Source organism: Cariama cristata, unplaced genomic scaffold (genome assembly GCF_000690535.1).
Source record: "Cariama cristata isolate BGI_N322 unplaced genomic scaffold, ASM69053v1 scaffold5360, whole genome shotgun sequence".
Lineage (NCBI taxonomy): Eukaryota > Metazoa > Chordata > Aves > Cariamiformes > Cariamidae > Cariama > Cariama cristata.
In genome coordinates this window covers 44,395-66,418 of record NW_009596312.1, presented here as the reverse complement: position 1 = coordinate 66,418, position 22,024 = coordinate 44,395, and the positions used below count along the sequence as shown (strand labels likewise).

The window sequence follows — 22,024 nt, the reverse complement described above, 5'->3', positions numbered from 1 at the left end:
AGGAATTGATTTAACAAGGACGCGATGTCAGTTTGCCATGCAGTGTATTCTTAAGAGCTCTGTTAGAGGCTATTGATAGCAACAAGTCTAATTAGTTTTTGTAAATAAGTGTTACTGAAAAAATCCAACCATGCAACTAGTATCCAAAAATATGAGAGGAAAAAAAAAAGGAGAAATCATGAGGGAAATAACAGCAAGTTTGCTAACATATGCTTCAGGCCTTCCTAATAAAGAATGACACTCTTATATTTCAGTTTTGTGTGAGATGTTAACTGTTCTGCAATTTAGTGATGTGGTAAATGCTACTGGCTGTAATTAGAGCCTTCAGGTGAGGGCCATTTGTTATTTTACAGTTTTTTTTAAATAAAAAACTTAAGCAGGCACAACCATTCATGTTAATTTTTACAGGAGTGTAATTTTTTTTTTAACCTTTCTTCTATTTTAAGTGATGATTTCACTTGCCTCAAGTCATTCACAGTAAAATGGCCTTCAAGAAAAGAAATCCATATGTAGAAGGTGAGGTAAAAAAATTGGGTCTCTTGTACTCTCAGTGTGCCAGAATATATTTCATTACATTAATATTGGACCAAGTGAAAATATTTAAGGACACAGAGAGTAGCTGTAGATGGCTTTTGTCAATCAGGACTAATCGTCACAATACAGATTTGTGACGGAAGAGAACTGTTCTGCTCTGTTCACAGCAGCCTTTTTCTGTAACCAGAAGGTGGCTGCCCGTTTGCCTTCTCATGCTGCTATGTTTCGGGTCAGAGGGGAAGGCGACGCTGCTCCTTCTCCCAGCGTTACGAGCTCTCTGGGTTGGCACAACCTCCTGAGTAGCGTGCGTGGGAAGGGACACTGCCAGCACACAGCATGCAGACTCCCGGGAGAGCAAGTAGCAGACATAAATCCGCACCTCAGAGACACTGGACAGAAAAAAGCTTTTCTTAGGAACACACTGGGGACCTTGAAAAGTTTCTTGCAACCCAAGAAGCCACTAAAGAACTGCTGGATGACAGCAAGCCTGAAGTACACAATCTTGATAAAAGAAGGTTGATTTCAAACCCCTTTATTCTGCCTCTTGCAGATCTGATTTTTCTCTACCACAATTTGTTTCAATATGTATTCTAATAAACCCTCAAAGCCTTAAGGGTGGTTTTAAGGATGCCCATTTAGAGCTAAAAGGTGCTCTGTCAGCTCACTATCACATTGCACTGAGATAACTATCATAGCGATGGAGTCCTCATTTGTAAGCTGCAAAAATTAATAAGTAATACACTTAATTACTGCTATTTTCTAGATAGTCGAAGGAGAGCCTATTGAGGGAGATTTCAAAGCACATTAAAGCAAAAATGCACAATGTTAATACAGCCGCAGGCCAATAAGTCAAATCAGACATATCTACTTCTCACTTCTGTGTTTAAATCCAGAGTCATTACACCAGCATAATATTTTGCCCTTCTTACCCTAGAAGTAGAGTGTAGCACCCAGGTGCCAAAAGATTGCAAAAATCGAGTCCGCTACATGGCTTGTATGCTGTGAGGCTGGATGCTGCAGGGTGAAGATCTGAGCCACCAAACAAATGCAATTATCACCCAGGAAATTCACTGCCTGTCTGGTCTTACTGCTGTTATATGGCTGAAATTACTTAACAGAAAAGGGAAGGAAGGTCAGAAGTGCCTGCCATTTATTGAATGCTACTGACCAGTGCATGAGATATCATTAAGAGTCAATCAAAAAACCTCAAATTAGAGTCTAGCTTTCTCCAGGCATCCTTATTAACTTCAGAAGAATCATGCTGTGAATAATCGTATCTTGCTGGTGATAAAAAGAGCATGGTCTACTCGCTCCCAGACCAGATGCACTCAGACAAAGTATGTGTTCATTTTCCCACCTGCCACTTCTGTTCAGAGCAACCACGTGAAGCGCAGAATTAGAACAGAGCCTATATCAGGGAAAGCAGAGGGAGAACCACATGAGGATGCTTCTTGGTACGAACAATGTCATTGTCGAGGCAGTCTATACACACTAAATACACTTTATTTTTTTTTTTTTTTTTACTTCTGCTGTAAGGGTATGGGGGACATATGTAAAAGAAGCTCAAGCAAGCAAAGCAATTAAAAATATAAACAGACTGCCAGCTCAAACTAACTTCCTTTTTTCCCATATAAAGGAGGGGGGGAAAAGAAAAACCAACAATTTTTTTTTTTTTTTTAAAAAAGTAAAACCTGTCTATGTATTTCACACTTCTCATATCTAATGGGTACTCAGCAGAGTTTGAATGAACTGCAGGCATGGCTGAAACTTACACTGACTGGGAAATGTGTTCATCTTGCAGTCTTTGTTATACCTCTCCAGGTCCCAAAATACCACCTAGCAACCTCGTTGGCTCTGCCTTATCTAGATAATCAGAACCACAGTTTATAATGAGCCACCTGCTCTGTAGTATAGGATCCATTTTCCCTGTGGTTTAAGATGAGCAGCATTTTCTGTACCAATATTAAAATAGTCTAAAATATTCCTTGTCTTTAAAATCTCAATAGCCAGAATTGCATGTGCTCTGCATTGCAGTAGCCATGGACTTGGGAAAGACTTTGTTATACAGAAGCCTGTCAAAGCAGAAACTACCATTTCTGCTTAGGCCTTAGAAGTGAAAGGTACACTAACTCTACATCTCCAATATTGAAAGTGGCAGTTGTGAGACAGCCCAACAGAGTCAGAGATGGCTCGGTGCAGGAAATTGGTATCTATACAATGATGAGACAAATGGAATATCATGGGCTTAATTTTCCTGAGTCTGTACTTTCTGCCAAGAGTTCCAACAATCATAAAATCTTAGGCTTATCCTAAAATAAAATAAAATTCTAAAAAAACACCCACAAACAATTATCTCAGTTCAGACCACAGTACATAGTAAAGTTTTAATGCCTGCAAAAATAGATCAGAAGTTAAGGTTCAAGAAACTACTATACAATTAATAACGTCTCCCTCCAAGAACATCATATCATAACTAACTAGAGACAACATAAACTGTAAAAATAAAATAAGCATTAGAGTTGCTTATTACTATAGACTAGAAAGCAGGAACTGGGATAGTCAGTCAATGAAATAGTGAAAATTGCACCTGCTATGTTCAAATTTGATCTTAAGCGCCACCACCATAGCGAAAAAGAAAGAACCTCTGAATTTGCATTAGAACTGTAGGCGTGATACACCATGCCGAATCCATTCCCAGTGCCAGCCAGCCAAAATCAAATTACAAAGTCCCCTTTTATTAAGGAATATTAAATCCCAGTAATTAAAAAGAAGCCTGTGCAAGTCTTGATGGGCTGAGAGCCTTAGGTAACCACATAGTCCCATTGCAAGCTGCAGAACAGAAACAGAGTTTTATAGCTCACATGAGGAAGGACCTTCGCTCAGTTTTTCTCTTATCTGAGAAAAAAGCTGGAGGATCCACATAAATGACACTGAAGCTAAATGCTCTATTAAATACTCCAAAACATAATCCTGATAATATCTGCTGTACCTATGATAACATAGGATACTTTTCCCTTCAACACTGAGAAATCTGAGCAGACGGAAGAGATGTCAAAGGTTGTTTATCAAAGCCACCATATCCAATTCAAAAATAGTGAGCGGTGCTGCCTATGGAAAGTGATCCTCCAGGAGCATTAGTAAATGCCAGCTTTTAATTGAAGGATTTGGCTTCAGAAAATCCATTCTTGCTAATTTCCAGTCAAGTGAAAAAAAGCACAAAATAACAACAGGTAGCACAAAATAACAACAGGTAATTGTTTGTAGGAAACAGTTACACAGGTGGGTCTGGTAGCTTTCCACACTAAATTTAACCCCCCTCTCTCACCCTTGTTCTCCAAACAAAAAGAAATCTTTAATGATCCTTCAGCCCTGCAGGTTAAGTGAGCTGTAAGCTGACACAGAAATTGAGCTATACAGAAATCCAAAATACCTTAAATCTCCAGAATACTTGTCACCACAAGACAAACAGAAACAGTTGCCAAACTTCCAGGTTTGTTAGAGAATCTCACTCACCGCTTCCTGCAAGTTAACAAACTACTTTTTCATCCACTCTGCTCTAAGCAATCAGACCTGCTACCCAGTGTGCAATTCTGGAAAACCATACCTCTACCAAGCAAAATGTTAAATATCTGCCCTCCAGCAACAGTTTAAGTAAAGCCTTTCATCTCCTCTTATTCCATCTATGTGTGTAGCTGCAAGCTCCAGGAACTCGAACGTCAAGATCTCCCTTCTTTCTCCTTGATCTCAATGCCAAGGGAGTTCTTGGTTTCACAGCTGCAGTGCCTCCTCTTTCTCTTGGTGTGAAAAGGGAAGAGAGGAGGATAGAGAATGAGGCTGTTCACCAGGGCCTTTCTATCCCAGGATGCCATTTTATTAACTTCTCTTCTTTGACATACTGTATAATCAGCTCACATCACAGCATTCCAGACAGACTCTGAGACAGTGAACATTTCCACTGAGGCTGTATAAGTGCTCTCAGATGGTCCAAAACCTGCGTGTCTAATAACCATTTGAAGAAGCCTCCAGAACAACACATTCCACTTTTGCACTTTTGGAAGGTTGTGTTGTCTGTCCCTCTCCTCCTTTTTTTTTTTTTTTTTAATTTGTTTTACAACAAAAGAGTATTATGCAGTGCTGTAGAACCAATGGGCTTTACAGGTGATTGTACAAGACAAGCCATGTGCAGAGGTAAGGCAGTTCAAGACTCCCAATATATTGTTTTGTTTCTGATTTTTCTCTAGTCCTGGACTGTCTCCTGTTGCTCCCCCAGCAGTATTTACAAACCTTTTTTCCTGAAAGGGATTAGATTCAAACTGCAGATCTAATGAACACATATAAAAATGATGCTACTCTTCCGTAAAGCAAGTTTTGAAATCAACATAGACTGATGCAAAACCTTGTTTGGATATTCCTAACTGTTACCTTACACTGACTTAGCTCGAGTCAAATTCATTAAGCTAAACTGATGTAAAGTCAGGTTAAATGCATTCCAGAGCATCCATAAAAGAGCTTGTACCCCTTTGAATAAAGAAATTTAAAACCTAGTATAATTGAAAAGATGTGATTTATCATGGTAAAAATTGATCTTGACAATACACAGAGAGAGACGTTTTGTTCATGGAGCAGTAACGGTGGAGTGGTTTTATTTTTCACTGGTAATGCAGGACAACACCATTCAGAGGTGTGCAATATGCAAGGGAAATAGAATGGTAAGAAGTAGAAGAAAAGAACATTTTATCACAGATGAACAGTAATCTTATTCCTAACTTGGCTTTCTTTAAACACTTCACTGACTTCTGTTGGTTTTAGTGGAACCATACGTATACTAAAATCACTGGCAATTTGCTTGACAGAATTGATGAGTATGAAAAACAAACAAGAGTGTAGCTGAATAGTGAGAGGCTTTCACACCGGTAGGACACATGAAGCACCAGTGATAACCTAACTGGTGAAACTGAGTTCCATCTTTATATTCATTTATATTCAGTAGGCATGTACAACTAACCCAAATCTCAACTCAGTAGGGTTATTTTATGCCCTATGCTTGAGATGAAAAATGTCAGAAACTGAAAGCTAAACATAACAGACAACTATGCTCACCCAGGCTGATTAGAACAGGGGCTTTAAAAATGTTTATTTAATATATTAAAACACTTGCTGTCAACACCTTTCATGCTATGTGCTTGAATATTCTTGATTAGGGTTTGTGCAGCTGTGATTCTCATACTGAATTAATTTTGTAAATTGTGATGAGATGATAGAAGTTTTCCAGCTGTGTAATCATTAATTAACTTGGCTGCATTTGAGTGGCTCTAACCCATGCTTGTCTGTGAAATACTCAACTTAGATAAAACATCACCTCTGCCTTCTGTTTGGTGTTTCTTACAGAATGAAAATTTCTTCCCTTTTTTTTTTTAAAAAAAAAATTGAAATGGAAAGTGCTGCAGGATGATTTGGTAGATTAACTTTTTGCCTTTCCCATACTTTTATAATTCTCACACACACGACTTGCTTTAGATTTTAAGGGTTTGGGAAGAGCGACTTTCTCTCTTTATGCATTTATATAGTCTAGTAACAAAAGGGCTCTAGCATGTTGCTGTAAAGTTTAAAAAGAGGTTTTCAGGCCTTTCCAGAAAATTCACGTAAACAAGATACTGACGACCTTTAGCAGAAGCAAGCCACAAGATATTTAAATGGCCACTACCCAGCTTCAACTTCTTGGGCAGCAAATACTTTGTGTATTGTTATTTGCATCTGAGAAGAGCCGCCCAGTGTCTAGTCTAGGGCCCAAAATTCAAAAGTTGTCCTCTGCTAGGCAATGTATTTACATCTTACTAAAAGGAAAATGACCTGTTCCTTAATGGGAAAAATTGGTCAGAACTGGATGCTGAGAGATGAGTTACTCTATGCCTCAAAATTTGCAAGAGTTAGGAGAAGCTGGGCACATCGTACTTCCTTTCAAATAAATTCACAGTAACTTATGCCCTCATCTATTTTCTTCTTCTAGAAGTCAAAGCATATTCTATGAAACAGGAGTCACGGAGGCAAATTAGTAGGTTAAGGATTTAAATTGCAAAATAAATTACAGTCAAAACCATTTATTTCATTATTATTCTCAATGCTAGCATGATGATAGATTAGATGTTGCAAAGGGACTTTCTGGTCAGAATCAGAACAGAGCAAGAGACTGAACTTTCTCTGAGTGCCTTGATATCTCTAACTAGAGTTTTCTTAAAAAGCTCATTTACATGTAATTAAGCAATGCTATTTTGTTACCTTACTCAAAGGCTATTCCTTCCACCTCCACTAGGAATGTGTCGGTCAAATGTTCCATAATGACCCTGCCAAAGGTGGACATTTTGTCAGTAGGAATTGCTGTCTATCTCACTTTGCTCTAATAACGCATGACTCTTCACCAGCTTGCAATTAAGCACAATAGGCAATATTTATATTTTGTGACTCTTGTTATGACTTCATGGTGATGTATGAGCCAGGACTCCAAATCAATATACATATAACTGGACTTCAGATAATTGTTAGGTCTGTGATAACATCAGAATTTATTTATGCATGAGAATGTTCATTAACATAGTTTTGATTCAGATGGTACTTCAAAAGAAACTAGAACTACATTTCAGAAGAAGCTCAAGTCTTGGATTTAAATAATATCCAACTTGTAACTAAAAAACAAGTAGCATCGCTATAAGCATGGAAAGAAGAAACGTCATTTAAAAATATTCAGACATCTATAAGAAAAGAATAATATGCACAGGGACTGACAAAAAAGAAATATTCTATTTTAGAAAAGTATTAACTTAAAAGATAGCCTTAATTCCCTTTGAAGTTGATGGTAAATATGTGCTTGACTTTTTGCCTACTTGGGGAATCCCATCAGCAGCTTGCTACATCATTTCTGCATAGGAGCCCATTGCACCAATGAAGAGTTAATTTAAAGAGGTACTATTCCTAGATTAAGTCAAGTCATAATGAGAAGAGCTTCTCACTCACACAAACTGTCTAAATTCATTGATCTTTGGTGGATCTCTCTGTTGTTAAAAGAAATTATCACGATTCTTCTATTTTCCTAACTGGTATCTTCACTGTATAGATTCACATGCGGAACAACCTTGGAAATGGCACCCGAAAAGACTGGAAGTAAAGCCAGGTATTTTCCTTTGCAACTCGGGAGTATACTGCCAAACTCAACTCAAATGCACTAAATTACTTTTTGTCTCTTCTGAAAATTCTTTAAGGTAAAGGTTTCTCATGAATTATGGGATTTTAACCATTTACCTGAGAGGACATTCCATGACATGGATAAAGGATTGCTTTGTCATCCTCTTCAGCTCCCTGATCTAAGCAGTAGCCACTAGCTTTGCTGTTACGCACCTATAACCAGATCAGAAAGAAAACAGTTGGATTAGAAATTAATCTGTATAATGCAAGTCCAATCTAGCTAAATCTCGGGCACTACAGCTATTGAAACAACTGGTATGTAAAATGTTCTTCTCTGAGAAACACAGACTTATTCTCCAGATATGACAGGATGCCAGTAGTGAATTTGATCCAGGAAAACACATTATTCCGACAACCTGCTGTCCTTACAGACCTTGGGTCAGAGTTATATTATCAGCAATTACTAAAGGATCAAAACACATAAAATTCACTGTAACAAATTCAGGCCAAATTTTGCTCCAAATTACCCTTGTGCAAATATAAATCTTGACCCTATATGTTGAGAACATGACTTCAGACAGCATAGGAACTACCCAGGATCGGTGTTGGGTGTGGCATCCTTTTGGTTGCCCCTATGGCTTATATAAAATCAAAAAAAAACACCTAAAAAATTTTTATTTGAATTGAGAATATAGTATATGGCTATGTACAAAACTGACGTAAAGCACATCGCTGTGAAAGGATACAGCAATGATGAGCAGTGTTGTAAGGCTTTAAATATATTTAAAGTGTGAGTTCAGAGATTCAACGAAGTAAAAAATTCATGTGCCTCCCCAGACAAGAAGAATTTACAAGTCTGTAAAACTGGGCTGGAGCTCTCGTGAAATTTTGGGCCAGAAGTATTACACACATATTTTTGACATAGAAAAATTTTACAGGTATCTTAAACAAGAAGTTATTTAGATGGACATTTTGAAACAGTCAACAGGTCAGTTTTGGTTTAGACTGTGAAATGTTTGTCTGGCCATCCCCATAATACAGGAATGGCTGCTACATGAGGTGTCAGACAATCAGTAAATAATCCTTCATATTATAGTGTACGAGCATAACAGGGAATCTGATCAGATAAGGAGGTCACCAATAGTTAAAATTCAGGAGGTTTATTTTATGGCTCGGGTACTATAAAGGCTAAAGAAGATGAAGAGAGCTTTATGACACAGCTTTAAAAAATGTGAATCAAGTCACTAGGAAATATATTTTTACTACTGTTTCAATCTGTTTCACATCTACTCAATACATTTATTTTCCTTTAAACTTGCTAAAATCCAGACATCTTTTCCTCCAGGAAAATAACCAGAGGAGAAAGTATTTAATAACAATCTTGATGCCATCTAGGATGAAGCCTCTATTTTTTTCACTATGGGCATGTAAAACTTAAAGGGAATTATGCCAGTTTATACTAGCTAAATAGCTTGTGTGGCTCCATTTTATTATAAATTTTAATTAATTAAGATACTTGCATCACTAAACTTCCTGTTTGACTCAAGAACCTTCTATGTGACTACTCAACAGAAACAAACTTTTTTTTAGAGCCCAGCTTGCTAACTGTCCGGTATAATTGACACAACATTGGCAGTTCCGCCAATGTTCTTCACAGTTAACAGCCTTCTCAGAGCTGACAGTTACTAATAGCTCCTGTTGAATTTACTAAACATCTTTCCTCAGTTACTGCCAGGGATAGTTATATTAGGATGCAAAGTGATATTATGCAATAAAGCTTGCACTTTGTATCAATATCTGAAGTGCCTGACTTATTTTTATATGAAGTCAATCAAATGGAACAGAAAGGAAGAATGTCCGTTTAGTTGTCATGTGTGAAAATATATTGCCTTTGAATTTAATTGTAGTTCAAGTAGACAATTAAAACAGAATCTTAAAAAGATTACACAGCAGGAGAGCTCACAGAACTTCGTCCCAGTTCACAGTCATAAGTGACAGCAGTCCTTATATTACAGGCATGTGATATAGATTTAAAGAGTTACAAAAGGCATGTCTGATTTCTTTAAAGATTGCGGCAAGCATATGTGGGAGTTTTGATTGGTTCACAGAAGACAAAAAAGTGATCCAGACAGCTCAAGTGAACCGAAACGTCTGCACATTTCTAACACATTTGGATCTAGCATTTTATTAGGGTTAAGTAACTTAACCACTCAGCTATCTGTGAGTAGGTGTTCCAAGGTCTTACTCAATACTGGTACACAAGTGAAAATGAAAATATAGAATCTGAGCACAAAGCAGCAAAATTGTTTTTCCTCTAATGACTTTTTCATGATGAGATAAAGACCTGTCAAATGGTAGCCTCACCTCATAATCTGAATGAGGATATGTTGCTTTTTATCCTGAACAAGGAGGATTGCAAAAATGAATTAATAAAGTGAACGTGTTCCTTCAAAGAGTTTGTTGAAACGCAAAAAAGGGGTGGTTCTTTACCTACAAACTGTTCAGCAAACTCAACTGTTCTCATTAACTGTAATTATTTTAGCTCCCTTGACTGTTGACGTTTTCTCGATGATGTCTGTGGCATCCTACTTGGGAAAACAATTACCTCAAAGGTATGTTCTCAGAGCTGCTCTATTTTAAAATGAAACCCGAGGAGGTTGTGTATCATCGTTAGTGAGAATGATTTCATCTGATATACCCCAATGAGAGGGACAGTGCTTCTCAAAGCCACACTTCTTAGTGTTGATTAAAAGTAGGGGAGGGCATTTCAGCTACTGTGCTGACTTGAAATTACTCTGTACAACCTGATACCCACCACTAAGATAAAAGGACTGCTCTAATGCAGCAATAATGTATTTCCAAAGACATACAGTACCTCTCCATAAGTGACTGTATTATTATAGACCCTCATTTCAGGATAGACATTCTCCAAGTACCACTTAAAACTCCGGCACTGCAATCGCTGTCGTAGAGCTATTCTTTCAGAAACGTCTCCAAAGTCAACTCCAGGGTTCTACAAAGCAGAAAAAAGAATAAAGAAATTTCACTGCATTGACTTTATGGTTGTTTTCTTTACTGAAACCAAATTGGAGTTCATTTTGTATACCAAGCTGTATTTCCCTCTCTTCTTTCTCTTTTGTAAGTAGCAGCTCATCAAACAGCTGCTGTTGAGAGCAGATAATAAATATTAATGAAAGCCAGTGCAAAAAGAAGGATAACGAACAAGCAAAAAACAAACATAAATCAAAATAAGAATACAATAAGAATGTTGTTACTTACAGCAATTCTAAATGTTTGCAATCAAACTTGAACTCCTTTGCTTTCAGATTTGTTAGGAATTTAGGCTGTAATTCTGATCTAAGATATGGCAGCTTGATCATAGTTTAGTAACAGCCTTGGGTATTCACTAATGTAAATGAGATCAGAACAAACCTGTTAAAACTTCAAAGCAGAGCTGCTCAAAGAGTCATTAAGTCCCATTAAACATTTGCATAGACCAGCATTCAATTTTTACTGGAATTGGAGCTCATTTGCAGACTTGAGCCATAAAATGCAGTTAAACTCAAAACCTTCTTTATAATTCTACTTCAGAATTTAATTCATGTTTGAATACAAATTCCATTAAAAACATAGGCTGGAAGAGTCAAATCAATATGATCAAACCCAGCCATTTAAAAAATGCCAGGTCCTGAGTTAGTGTCTGTTGATTTAAACCGTTACAAATCACAGTTCAACATTAGGACAGTAAGAATTACCTCATCTAAAAATCTTTTCCAACACTGTATGAATCAAATGGACTGAAATTGGGGAGTTTTGCATGGATCTGTCTTAAGTGCCTTGTACATTTCCTCCAGAAAGATTTCAGTACATTTTACAAATTATGTCTAATGCAGTGTTACAAGACAGCAGCAAATCTTAGCTCAGGGTTTATTAGAATCCCCAACAGATGCCTAGTTTTCAGGAGAGAATACACGTGTAATATGGAACAGGTTTTTCTATCTGCCACATAAAGAGTTTGCTGTGCTCACTGCTGCTTGCTGATGCATACTTTGTCATGAGCTCTCTATGCAGCATCCATTCAAATGAATGTTAATTCACGTACTACTTCAGGCTACATGGGAGGAGAGCAATTCTCAGAGACACTCAGTACAATAAATCATTCAATATAAGATTTCTTTATCACTAAAATTGTTGAGGAATAAACCATAAGCAGGGGCATACCAAATACTTAGTTAATCAAAATAAAGCTATGCTGACCTGCTGCTGAAGGTTATAGGAATATGATCCTGCAGATGTGTCCAAAGATCATCTGCTAATCAAGATACACATTATGCACCAATCTTCAATAACTTGGAAGGAAGCGAATTGTGAAAAAGATGGCATGAATTATGAAAGAGTTAATTTGGATGGGTTTTGGTATGGGAAAACACAGGTATTTTACTTGCCTCCTTTCTGCCCTGTTCTAAAATGAGGCAATACAGTGCCCTGCTTGCAGTGCCATTCCTACAGAACACAAGAGCAGTAAATGGAGCAGCTATGAAAAAGCTGTGCTTACTTCTGCATTAGCTGCTGTCATCACCTGTGGGTTACAGTGTGATGGTACAAGAATGAGGTGTCCACAGAATTCAGTATGTGGACATATTCTTTTTCACCAGGCAGTAAGGTTTCCAGTTCTCCTGCAGAAGGTTTTTTTTATGGCTTATAGCAGTACAGTGCTTCTTAGTCATCTAGATTCAATACTACAGTGGAATAACTCTGTAAACACTAACACTAGCTTCCTTTTCCTGAGAGCTAATGGGGTTATTTTTATGATGCACATTTTATCAATCAATTTATTTTATGGAAAGAAAATTTTAGTATGTTCAGTACTTCTGCTGATTTTATGTCTCTTAATCTAGATGTGCCAGTTTGTGGGGGTTTTTTTAAGCTCTGCTGTATAGCTCAATGCAGAAAACTACATCAATAAGTAATCTCAGAGAGATTAAAGGAAATCATGTTTTGGTGTAAATGCTTATCTAAATATATTGTCTTTTCTCAGAATTCATTTGCAGATGGCATCAAGCAAACGAATTTACCAAGGTTACTTTTTTATCTCCTATTTGAAACAGACCATTTTATCAAATGGATGTGGACAGGGCCAAACCGCTCCTAAAAACCTCGATGGACACTGCTTTGTCTTCCTCCTACTATCACAGAAATCTTGTGTGGGAATGAAGTTATGCAGTCTTGCCTTTTGTTAAGGCAAAATAATGCTCTGCAATTACCTCTCATGCCAAAAGAAGCCACCAAAACACATCTTCATAGAGACTTTGCACAGAGTGTCCAGTACTGAACAGTAGTAAGTGACATTCAGATGTGTGCGAACATCTGACATATTCAGGCATCACATGGAGAAGAATGAAACATTGCTCCTCTAGGTAAATGTATTTTCAAAACTACAACAGGAATGAACACAAATGGGTCTTGATATATTACCTACGTACCAAAGTACAAGTAGATATTTAGGACATAGACTAAATCCGATTAAGTCTTTGACAAGACTCCTGTGACTTTGATGGACTCTAGATCATAACTGAATATTCACAAAGATACTGCTGGGTTGGCATATTTTCCTGTTCTGATAGGAACATTCCTGTTTCCACTTACTTCAATCAGCTCTGGAGAAACTCCTCATACAAGGGTTAACTAAACCATCATTACCTACAGATCAGAGTATGCTTCCACTCAGCTGCTTTCCCTGTGCTCCTTCGCATGAATAATTTGGATGCAAATACCACTAAAGAATACAGAGGCAGTCATCTTCCACCTGACTGAGATATAACATATATTTCTTCTCTCCAAGAATTATGCTCATTGGAGATGTAGCATGTGATACACTTACAGAATAAAGTGATAAACTGAACCTACAGTTTATCTAATATTCATATTACGTGGATTCCTAGAGGCTCCCACATGCCATCTACAATTTGTATGCACAGTAACAAACAGAATGTGTCCACATTGCAACTCTCGGCCTGTAGACAATAAAGCTAGTTAATGTGTGATTCTTTTATCACATACGTTGTTTTTTATGCTGGTGAGGTCTGCTGAGTCTCACAATGAATGATGATATTTATTTATGGACATTTCTGTAGTTCTTACCACTGTAGCATATGAACACCTCAAAGTTTAATGGCATCCCAAATTAACGACTTCTTCTGAGGAAGCGCATAAACCTGAAACATCGTGCTCTAGTTAAATTATAAATCTATGTCACCGCTCCTGAGCATACAACAAAACTTACATTGAGGAAGCAAGTTTATATGGCAGAACTCTCCATATTAAGCATGCACCAGCTTGAAAGCACTCTTCCCCCTAACCTTAGCCTACTTTGTGCAACTGTAGTATTATCCTTCAGCTCAAAGAGCTAACTAGGAACAGTCATCCACATTTCTGCCTCTGTTCAGGAGAGGGCGTGACCCGTACTTACTGCCATGGGGATGTTCCATGCCATGTAAACATGTGACTTGAAGTCATCCATCCAGACCTCAGCGGCCCGCAGGGCATTGCGCTTTGCATAGTAATCAATGTCATTGTTGTAGGGTTTCTTTGTGCGTTCAATATGTGCCACACGAGAACAGGGCAACACCTCCATGCTTCCTCCACACTGCCAGACCTGGGAGAGTTGGAGGAAAAACAATTAAATTATTTTTTTTTCTTTTCCTTTTTATACAACTGCTTCTTCTCAGATGCTGTATATGTAGAGTGTTCCCTAGCTGGAGGTGGGTACTATCATATAATCATAGAATCATAGATTCATTATGGTTGGAAGAGACCTCAAAGATCATCAAGTCCAACCGTATACCTGATGCCACCATGCCCACTAAACCGTGTCTCGAAGCGCCACATCTAAACGTTTTTTGAACACCTCCAGGGATGGTGACTCCATCACCTCCCTGGGGAGCCCATTCCAATGCTTGACGACTCTAACAGTGAAGAAGATCTTTCTAATGTCGAGCCTGAAAACGATTCAGAACAATCTCCCAATTTACCTGCTCTGGGGCTGAAACCCCTCTCTCTGCACATTGACTATAGATGGGTCCGAGGTGAACGCAGCTGGCTGTGTGAGGTATGCAAGTTTAGATATCATAAATATCCAAGTTCTTCCCTATAATGTCACTGTTCTTGGAACCACTGGGCAGAAGACAAATTATAAGGTGGTAGCCTCGATCACAGGGACTAATTTAACCTAGTGCTTGCTACTGAAACTTCAACAACAATCAGTTGTCTTGTCTAGCTGTGTTTGGCACTGTGTACATGGGGGTTACTGTATCAGGTCTCCAAATCAACCAACAAACTTTTAATAGTTCAAATGTGACGGCCAGAAAAATCTGATACACATTTTGTGTACATAAGCATCTCAGATGACCTATTCCACACCAGAGCCTTTTATGTGGGGATTTGAACATTACCTTTGGGAAACAGGAGACAAATTACCCACATGCAAAATACCAACAGAGAAAAAAAAAGCATGGCAACACACTTATTTTCTCATTGTGGAAACTTAGTCTTTGATTGCGAGTCCATCAATTATTCTTTTCTTTTCCTAATCTATCCCCTGAAGGCTTCACTGATTTTCAGCGCAGCAATTCTCCCTTCACAAACATGCTTTGCCCTACCTTCGTCAGTAAGAAACAAGTTCTGACTTACCTGGTCGGTACAGGATGTGCCACGGAAATTTTACCCAAGGATAAAGACACAACTTGTAGTGCAGGATGTCTTGGTGAATCTGGCCATTAACCAAAATGCGTATTTATTTAGCAAGGGATACTGCCACACTTGGCAGTGGACATGAGCACACCAAATGCATTTCTCACCCAGTGCTCCTACACCCTGTCAGCTGCTTCCTTGCCAGGCAGCAAGGAAAGGAGAAACCTCTGGTGCAACTACTCTGTATACCTTTACTTGCAACCTAGTCACACAAGAAACAATAAATGCCCACTTACCTCTCTACCTCTGAGTTGATGAAGATGGATAAAATGGGCTCAGAGGAGACTGTATCACCCAGCCTCCCCAGACACCACTGTACCTATACTGTGCAATTTATTCCTATCGATTATTTACTGTCTGAATTATGTGCTGGGAAACAAAGAAGATTTGTCCCTTTGAATCAGCGAGATTTGGAGTGGTGCAGGGTGAGTGAAGGTTATGCGTTTCAGTTCCCTCAGGTTTGCCTAGTACTATGGTCTAGCTGAAATAAATAAAACATATTAAAATATAAGCAATAGTCCATTGCTTTCTAAGGTTGCCTTTTACTGAGCATAAGGTCTCATTTCCAGACAAGATGCGCTCCAGAACAATACTAGGGCAGTTCTCCACCTAACCTGCCTTCTCAGGGACAAAGATAAATTGCTTGGGAAGTGGCAGATCAAATCTCCTCCAGTTTGTTTTGGGTTGGTCTTTTTGGTTGTTTTGTTGTTAGTTTGTTTTGGTTTGGGGGGGGTGTTTGGTTGGGATTTTTTTGTTTCTTTGCTTGGTTGTTTGTTTTGGTTTTTTTTTTTAATACTTTTTTAGGTAGTATTTATTTGGTGCTTTCCAAACAGTTCTGTAGTAAATCACTGGCCACTGGAATTTACATTTGATAAATGAAATAAACTGAAAAACACACTGCTCGTAAATTTGGACTGACATATGCTGGGGGTTTGCAGTGCAAAGGGGAAGTGCTACAAAAAAGAAAGGAATGAATTGATTTTCATGATCAGGAGAAGTGAGCAGTACAATTTAGTATACTGCTATTTGCCCAACCCATCCTGGAAGTCAGCTATTTAACGCAGAGCATGTTTTTCTTTCTCTCAATATGGCTAATGACCTTGTAATTTTTATTTATATATTTTGGTACCAAGGGCAAATACATTATCTGAGCGACAGATTTATTTCCTTCAAATGCAGTGCTCATGCAAACCTGAAAAGAAAAAGGTACTAAACTGCAACATTAAAGGAAACAGTTTAGCTCATCTGTAAATTCAACACAAACAGTTATTTTTATCAACGATAAATTCTCCCCAAATGAAATCCACAGGGAACTCAGACACCTGCCTTTGAAGAAAACACAACAAAAAAAGGCAGCAGCAGCAGCCGCCTCAGGCCAGGTAACGCTCACCCTGCCAGCCAGGCCCTTCGGTGCTCAGCAGCCAGCCCCAGTTTGCGCTGTGCTGTGACCGCCCCGTCTGCAGTCCCCTGGATTGCTTTACAGCTACGTGCAGTCACTCCTCGCCCCTACCCCTTGGCCCATTTTTCTCTTTAAAGAGACAAAATCTGCTGAAGAGCAGGAAGGAAGTAAACAGCCAGGAAATAACAAAAGAAATTTTGCTTCCTATGAAGGTGCTAATTTACCCCAGATGACTTGTTTTTTTCTGGGAATACGTAACTTTTAACACCAGCAAGCGATGTTTCCCAGGGTAAGGATGGGATTTCCAGTCCTGGAGAAAGAGAACTGGATGTACAGCATATGGGGTGAGGAGGCAGTTAGACAGTCATGTATCACCAGGCGTACATCATTGCGCCACCATTTCTCCATATCCTAGATGAATGCCACGGCTGCTCGACTATGGGTCATTTCTTTTCAGGCCAGACAACGTGTCCTGTTTCACTTCATAAGGATTAGTTGCTGTTCAATGGAGCATGGACATGACTCTGCATCCCCACACCCTTTCAGTGCACTGCTAAGTACAGACTGAAGCTCTTGTCCTCTCCCTTTCCAGCCCAATAATTACTCAATCTTAGACAAAATGAAAGTGTTTCAGTGGTACAACCAAGTACGTGCACCCAAAACCAGCCAAGATCCCAGTAGCTGAGAGCAGTCATGTAAGATTTAGATGAAGAATCAAGACTTGTGTCTGAATCAAGAGGATGGGGAGGTTTAGCAGCACTTCCTCCCTGCTGGACACAGAGCTGAAAGACACGCGTGATTCAGAAAACCACTGCCTGTCTGCCTCTAACTGCAAGAAGTCTCTGAAACACAATGAAGGATGAAAGAACAAGGGAAGTTTTGCTGCATGAAACAGATAAGAGAGGCAAGTCAGTGGCTGCCCCCAAAAATGGTTGATTTTCCTCCTCTTTTCATCCTCAAAACTGTATTTAATGACCCATTTTAATAGCAGTAAACAACCCATTTCTTTCCACATCTAACTATGAAATTATACCAGGAAAACAATTACATGCATATATATAGCATTTATCAAGCAGAGTTCTTAAAGTGCCTTACTATGGGAAGCAAACTATTTCTACCTGTAAGCATAAAACGATGCCCAAATCCCTCCAAATTGACACACTTCAGGCAATCAGAGGAAACCAACTTCCATATCTATGACTCATCTTCTGGGACAACAACATAGTTCCAACCCAAGTAATTCCTCTCACACTGAGTTGCCAACATTCACTGTGTGTCTCGAGGTTTCTTTACTGAGAACGTGGAATCTGAATGGTCTCTGAGCTGGTCCCTACAAGGGTGCACATCACTGAACAACAAACTCAGCCTTCTGTTCCCTTATGGAGAGGTAAATCCCCAATTGTAAACTTTGTTTCTAGCATCACAGCGTGCACTCATCAAACCTGTATTGGAAGGCAACAGCTAGGGCAACACGCCCAGGCTCCACTAAAGGTGAGGCAGATGCAGGCTCAGAAGATGCCCTGGGCAGGGCACAGAAGTAGCTCCAGCTGATAAGCAGAGAAGCAAACAGGCTTCTGCTTGGTGTGCTCCTTGACTCAGCGCAGCTGCCACAGCCCGGGGACTCGGCTTTGCCTCCGCGAGCATCACACTGTGCAACGTTTTAAGACATGATCAAGTAATTCCAAGAGACACTCAATTTATTTGCTAATTGTAGTTAATTTCTAATTTCAGTATTGCTCTTTAGGCTGCTATAAACAAAATTGATAGCAATACATATGTTACCATAGCCATGTTACCTTAGCATTTTTACTGCTAATTATCTCAATCAACTTTTCTATAAACAGACATATTAAGTATTAAGAAGAACAAGTACCCACATCAGGGATAAATTACAAACTGAATGATAATGTTTGTGGTTTGTGCTACAATGATTTACTGGCACTAATTATTAGCTATTCCTATACACCTGAGACATAGCTGTCCTACAGAAAAGTGTTTACCATTTTTTATACAGTAGTCAATCGGACTTCATATTCTATGCATCAAAGAAACATTGAGATGAGACAGTGTCTTGTCTACCATGACCTAAACTGTGCATCACTAAAGTTCTCTGAATGCAAGTTGGTACATGATTCAAAAATGCTAATACATTGCCGTACTTTAACTCTTGCAAAACAAGAAAAAATTTTCTGAGGAAAGAGATTTTCCCACAGGTACTTGTTGCTGAAAGTCCAAACTATCATTTTTAATAGGATTTTTAAAAAACATTGGTTTTCTAAAAAAACCAAAACTAACCAACCAAACCCAGAAAACATCTTAAACATCTTAAAACAACTGTCACTTTTTTTTTTAATTATTAGCATCCTAAAAAGGAAGTACATTTTCACACAAACAAAAAGGGAAACAAACAAAAAAGGAAACATAAAAAAAAACCACCACCATCCAACACTTTTGACCAAAATCCAGGTATTTTGGGAATGAGGAAAGGAGGCGAGGCAAAGTAAAATGTAAAATTCCATCAATCAAAAAGGTCAAACAACAAGCCTGGTCACCATCGAAGCAGGATGTAGAGCTGTCTGGACTGCTGGGCTAATCAATTCCTAAATTCTGGCAATCTATAGAGAGAACACTGCTCACACGGTCTCCAGCTCTGCAGGTGAGACCTACTTCCAATAGCGTCATGCTCTGCTGAGCACATGTCAGAGCTCAAAGCCATCATGGGATTTAGTACTGGGGTGAGCCCTTTGCACAGGGGACCTGCAGCTCCCAAGGTGCGCTCACTGCTTGCAGGGAGGGCTCTTCGCTCTCCATGGACTGGGTGCTCTGTAAATTGAAAAGCACCCCACGTCACCTTCAGCCTTTCTGTTTCTTTTGAAAATACACGTTTACTGACTAATGAGTGAAATGATTCATGCCAAAAATAGCAATGAAATTCCAATGCTTTGTGGCCATCCTTATGCACGCTTTTAGGAGTGTCAGGAGAAAGTGCCTGCAGCCTACAAGTAACTAATAGATTATTCATTGTTTCAGTCAAAAACCACAAAACATACAGCTTCACAAGTTTATCTAGGACATTATTTTGCACACTAAGTCGACTGCATGTGGTTATTTAATTTGGTACGAATTATCTCAGTAAAAGCAAAATCAGTAGGTAAAAATGAAAATGGCATTTTATGAAGGCACAGCTGAGGAGATAGTTAACTCAACTTAGAAAACTTAACTGGAAAGAAAGATCATGATCCTTAAGAACTTTGTATCCTGTTGTGAATTTTGCAGTTTAAACACTGCGGTGCTCAGTGAGATTAAAAAATAAAAGCCTCAGACCCTCTGCTGCAACTATTTTTTCCATCAAATACACCTTTGATTCAAGCAGCTGGAAGAATGAGGTATCAAAGAACATGTAATAGTAGAGAGAGGACATCGAGGGGGGGATTCACTTCCAAGCAATTACCTTTTGCTAACAGTTTCACAGCCTCTGCTAATGGACACACCTGTTCTGTCCATCGGTGTAAACACTGCAAGTTTACAGGTATCAAGGCAACTCCAACAGAGAGTGAACCAGGCATTTGCAACACATTGGTCTCCACCTCCTTTAAAACTAGCTGAGTAAACACTGGCTCACTTTTCCAAGAGAGAGCTGGGATTAGTCCTGCTCTCTAATAATACAGAAAATCACACAATTAATGAAATTTGCAATAGTCTGAGCCTTTGAGCCCATTTTTCATAGTTATCAAGCACTCTGGAGGTGGTGCCAGAAAAGACTATTACTGTACACCTTGCAATTGTGCTGTAGCAGCTTTGTGTTTCATCTGCTTCAGAGAACTTGTGGCCCTTTCAGTGGTCCTTTGCTGAAAGAAATAATCACTGTACATCTTCCAGCAGTAAGAAAATGGAAAGAATCAGCTTTAAAACATGCATGTGGCAGCAGGGTACCCTCATTTCTAATGTGCCCAGCAGAGCATGTTACCTGGCATTTCTGCAATGGTTTCTGCCAGAGGCAGCACTTCAGAGGCAGATGTTCAGCACACCCTGAAACAAACCCCTTACATTAGAACCAGACTCTGATGTTTTATAAAAACAGTTCTGAACTCCACCTGAGCAGCACTTGATAGAAGTAGCCTTTCAGATTTCAAACTTTCTTTTCTGTGTGAAGGCAACAGAAGAGATGGAGGAGTTTTTGAACAGCTCAGATATCCCTGTTTTATGATATCTTAGCGTGGGAATTCTTAAAAGTCAGGGATCTCAAGTTTTCTTCCGTTTTCAAAGCAAAGCCTACCAAAGACGGATGTCTTCTAGACTACCCACACACACACCTACAGCAGGACTGGAAAAGATTTTCTTATCATGAAAGAATTTCCACATTTCAGAAATTTTGCTGACCTAAATTGTCAAGAATAACATCAATCTTAAATGGTTTCACTAGTTGAAACACAGGTTCTTTGACACCTCATGTTTGTCCCCCCAAAAAACTACCCCCAAAATGTTCTTCTTAAACTGAACCACTAACTATTTTCAGAAGATCCGTTTGGTGTTAAAAGCTTCTTTAATATAAGCATATTTCAATCTGAAAGGTCAGTTTAAACTGAAAACCCAAACCTTTGTTGCAAAAATAGCAAAATACAATCTTTTGACAACATTAAAAAGAGGTATTTATTCTCATTTAGAAATTTTGTCAAAGCACAGCCTTTTCCACAGAAGTATTTTTGTTTTAGTTTATCAGCTGGAAAACTCTCAAAAACCTGCCCATCCAACTTTAAGGAGGCCAGTGGGCTCACAGCCCTTCTCAGAGTGCATGTGGCCTGGAGATAAAGATGCCTTAAATCACTGTGACAGACCATCCGAATAAGGGGGGAATGACAGAGTGATTAAATTGTGGTTCCTCAAGGTGAAAAAAGTCTAAGTACTTTCTGGCAAAAGCTGCAATATCTGAAGGGCAGGAGGACACACAACCCAGGGAGTAAATTCACCACAGCAGGTACCACTGGGTCCTTCTCAGCTCCTTCAACACTGCTGTGTAAAATAAAGTCCATATGTACAGCAAAGTTACAGGAAAATTCCTACTGGGATGAAGTCAAACAGAAAGATAACTCTTACAGTAAAAACATGCATAGGAAGACGATACTGTAGTTTTAGCGTTTATTTCCAGCTGGCCACGGACCAACAAGG

General features: G+C 38.9%; 1 protein-coding gene across 1 annotated transcript in view; it reads right to left on the bottom strand.

Annotated features, from left to right (window-relative positions):
• LOC104165688 (polypeptide N-acetylgalactosaminyltransferase 9) overlaps nucleotides 1-14,359 on the bottom strand; it is a 15,931-nt gene extending 1,572 nt beyond the window's left edge. The window contains exons 1-3 of the mRNA XM_009705389.1: nucleotides 14,180-14,359; nucleotides 10,586-10,723; nucleotides 7,828-7,923 (exon numbers count right to left, since the gene is read on the bottom strand). Coding sequence (XP_009703691.1) covers nucleotides 7,828-7,923; nucleotides 10,586-10,723; nucleotides 14,180-14,344 — 399 coding nt within the window. The 5' untranslated portion in view covers nucleotides 14,345-14,359. The remainder of the gene's footprint in view (nucleotides 1-7,827; nucleotides 7,924-10,585; nucleotides 10,724-14,179) is intronic.
• Between the last annotated feature and the right edge of the window lie 7,665 nt (nucleotides 14,360-22,024).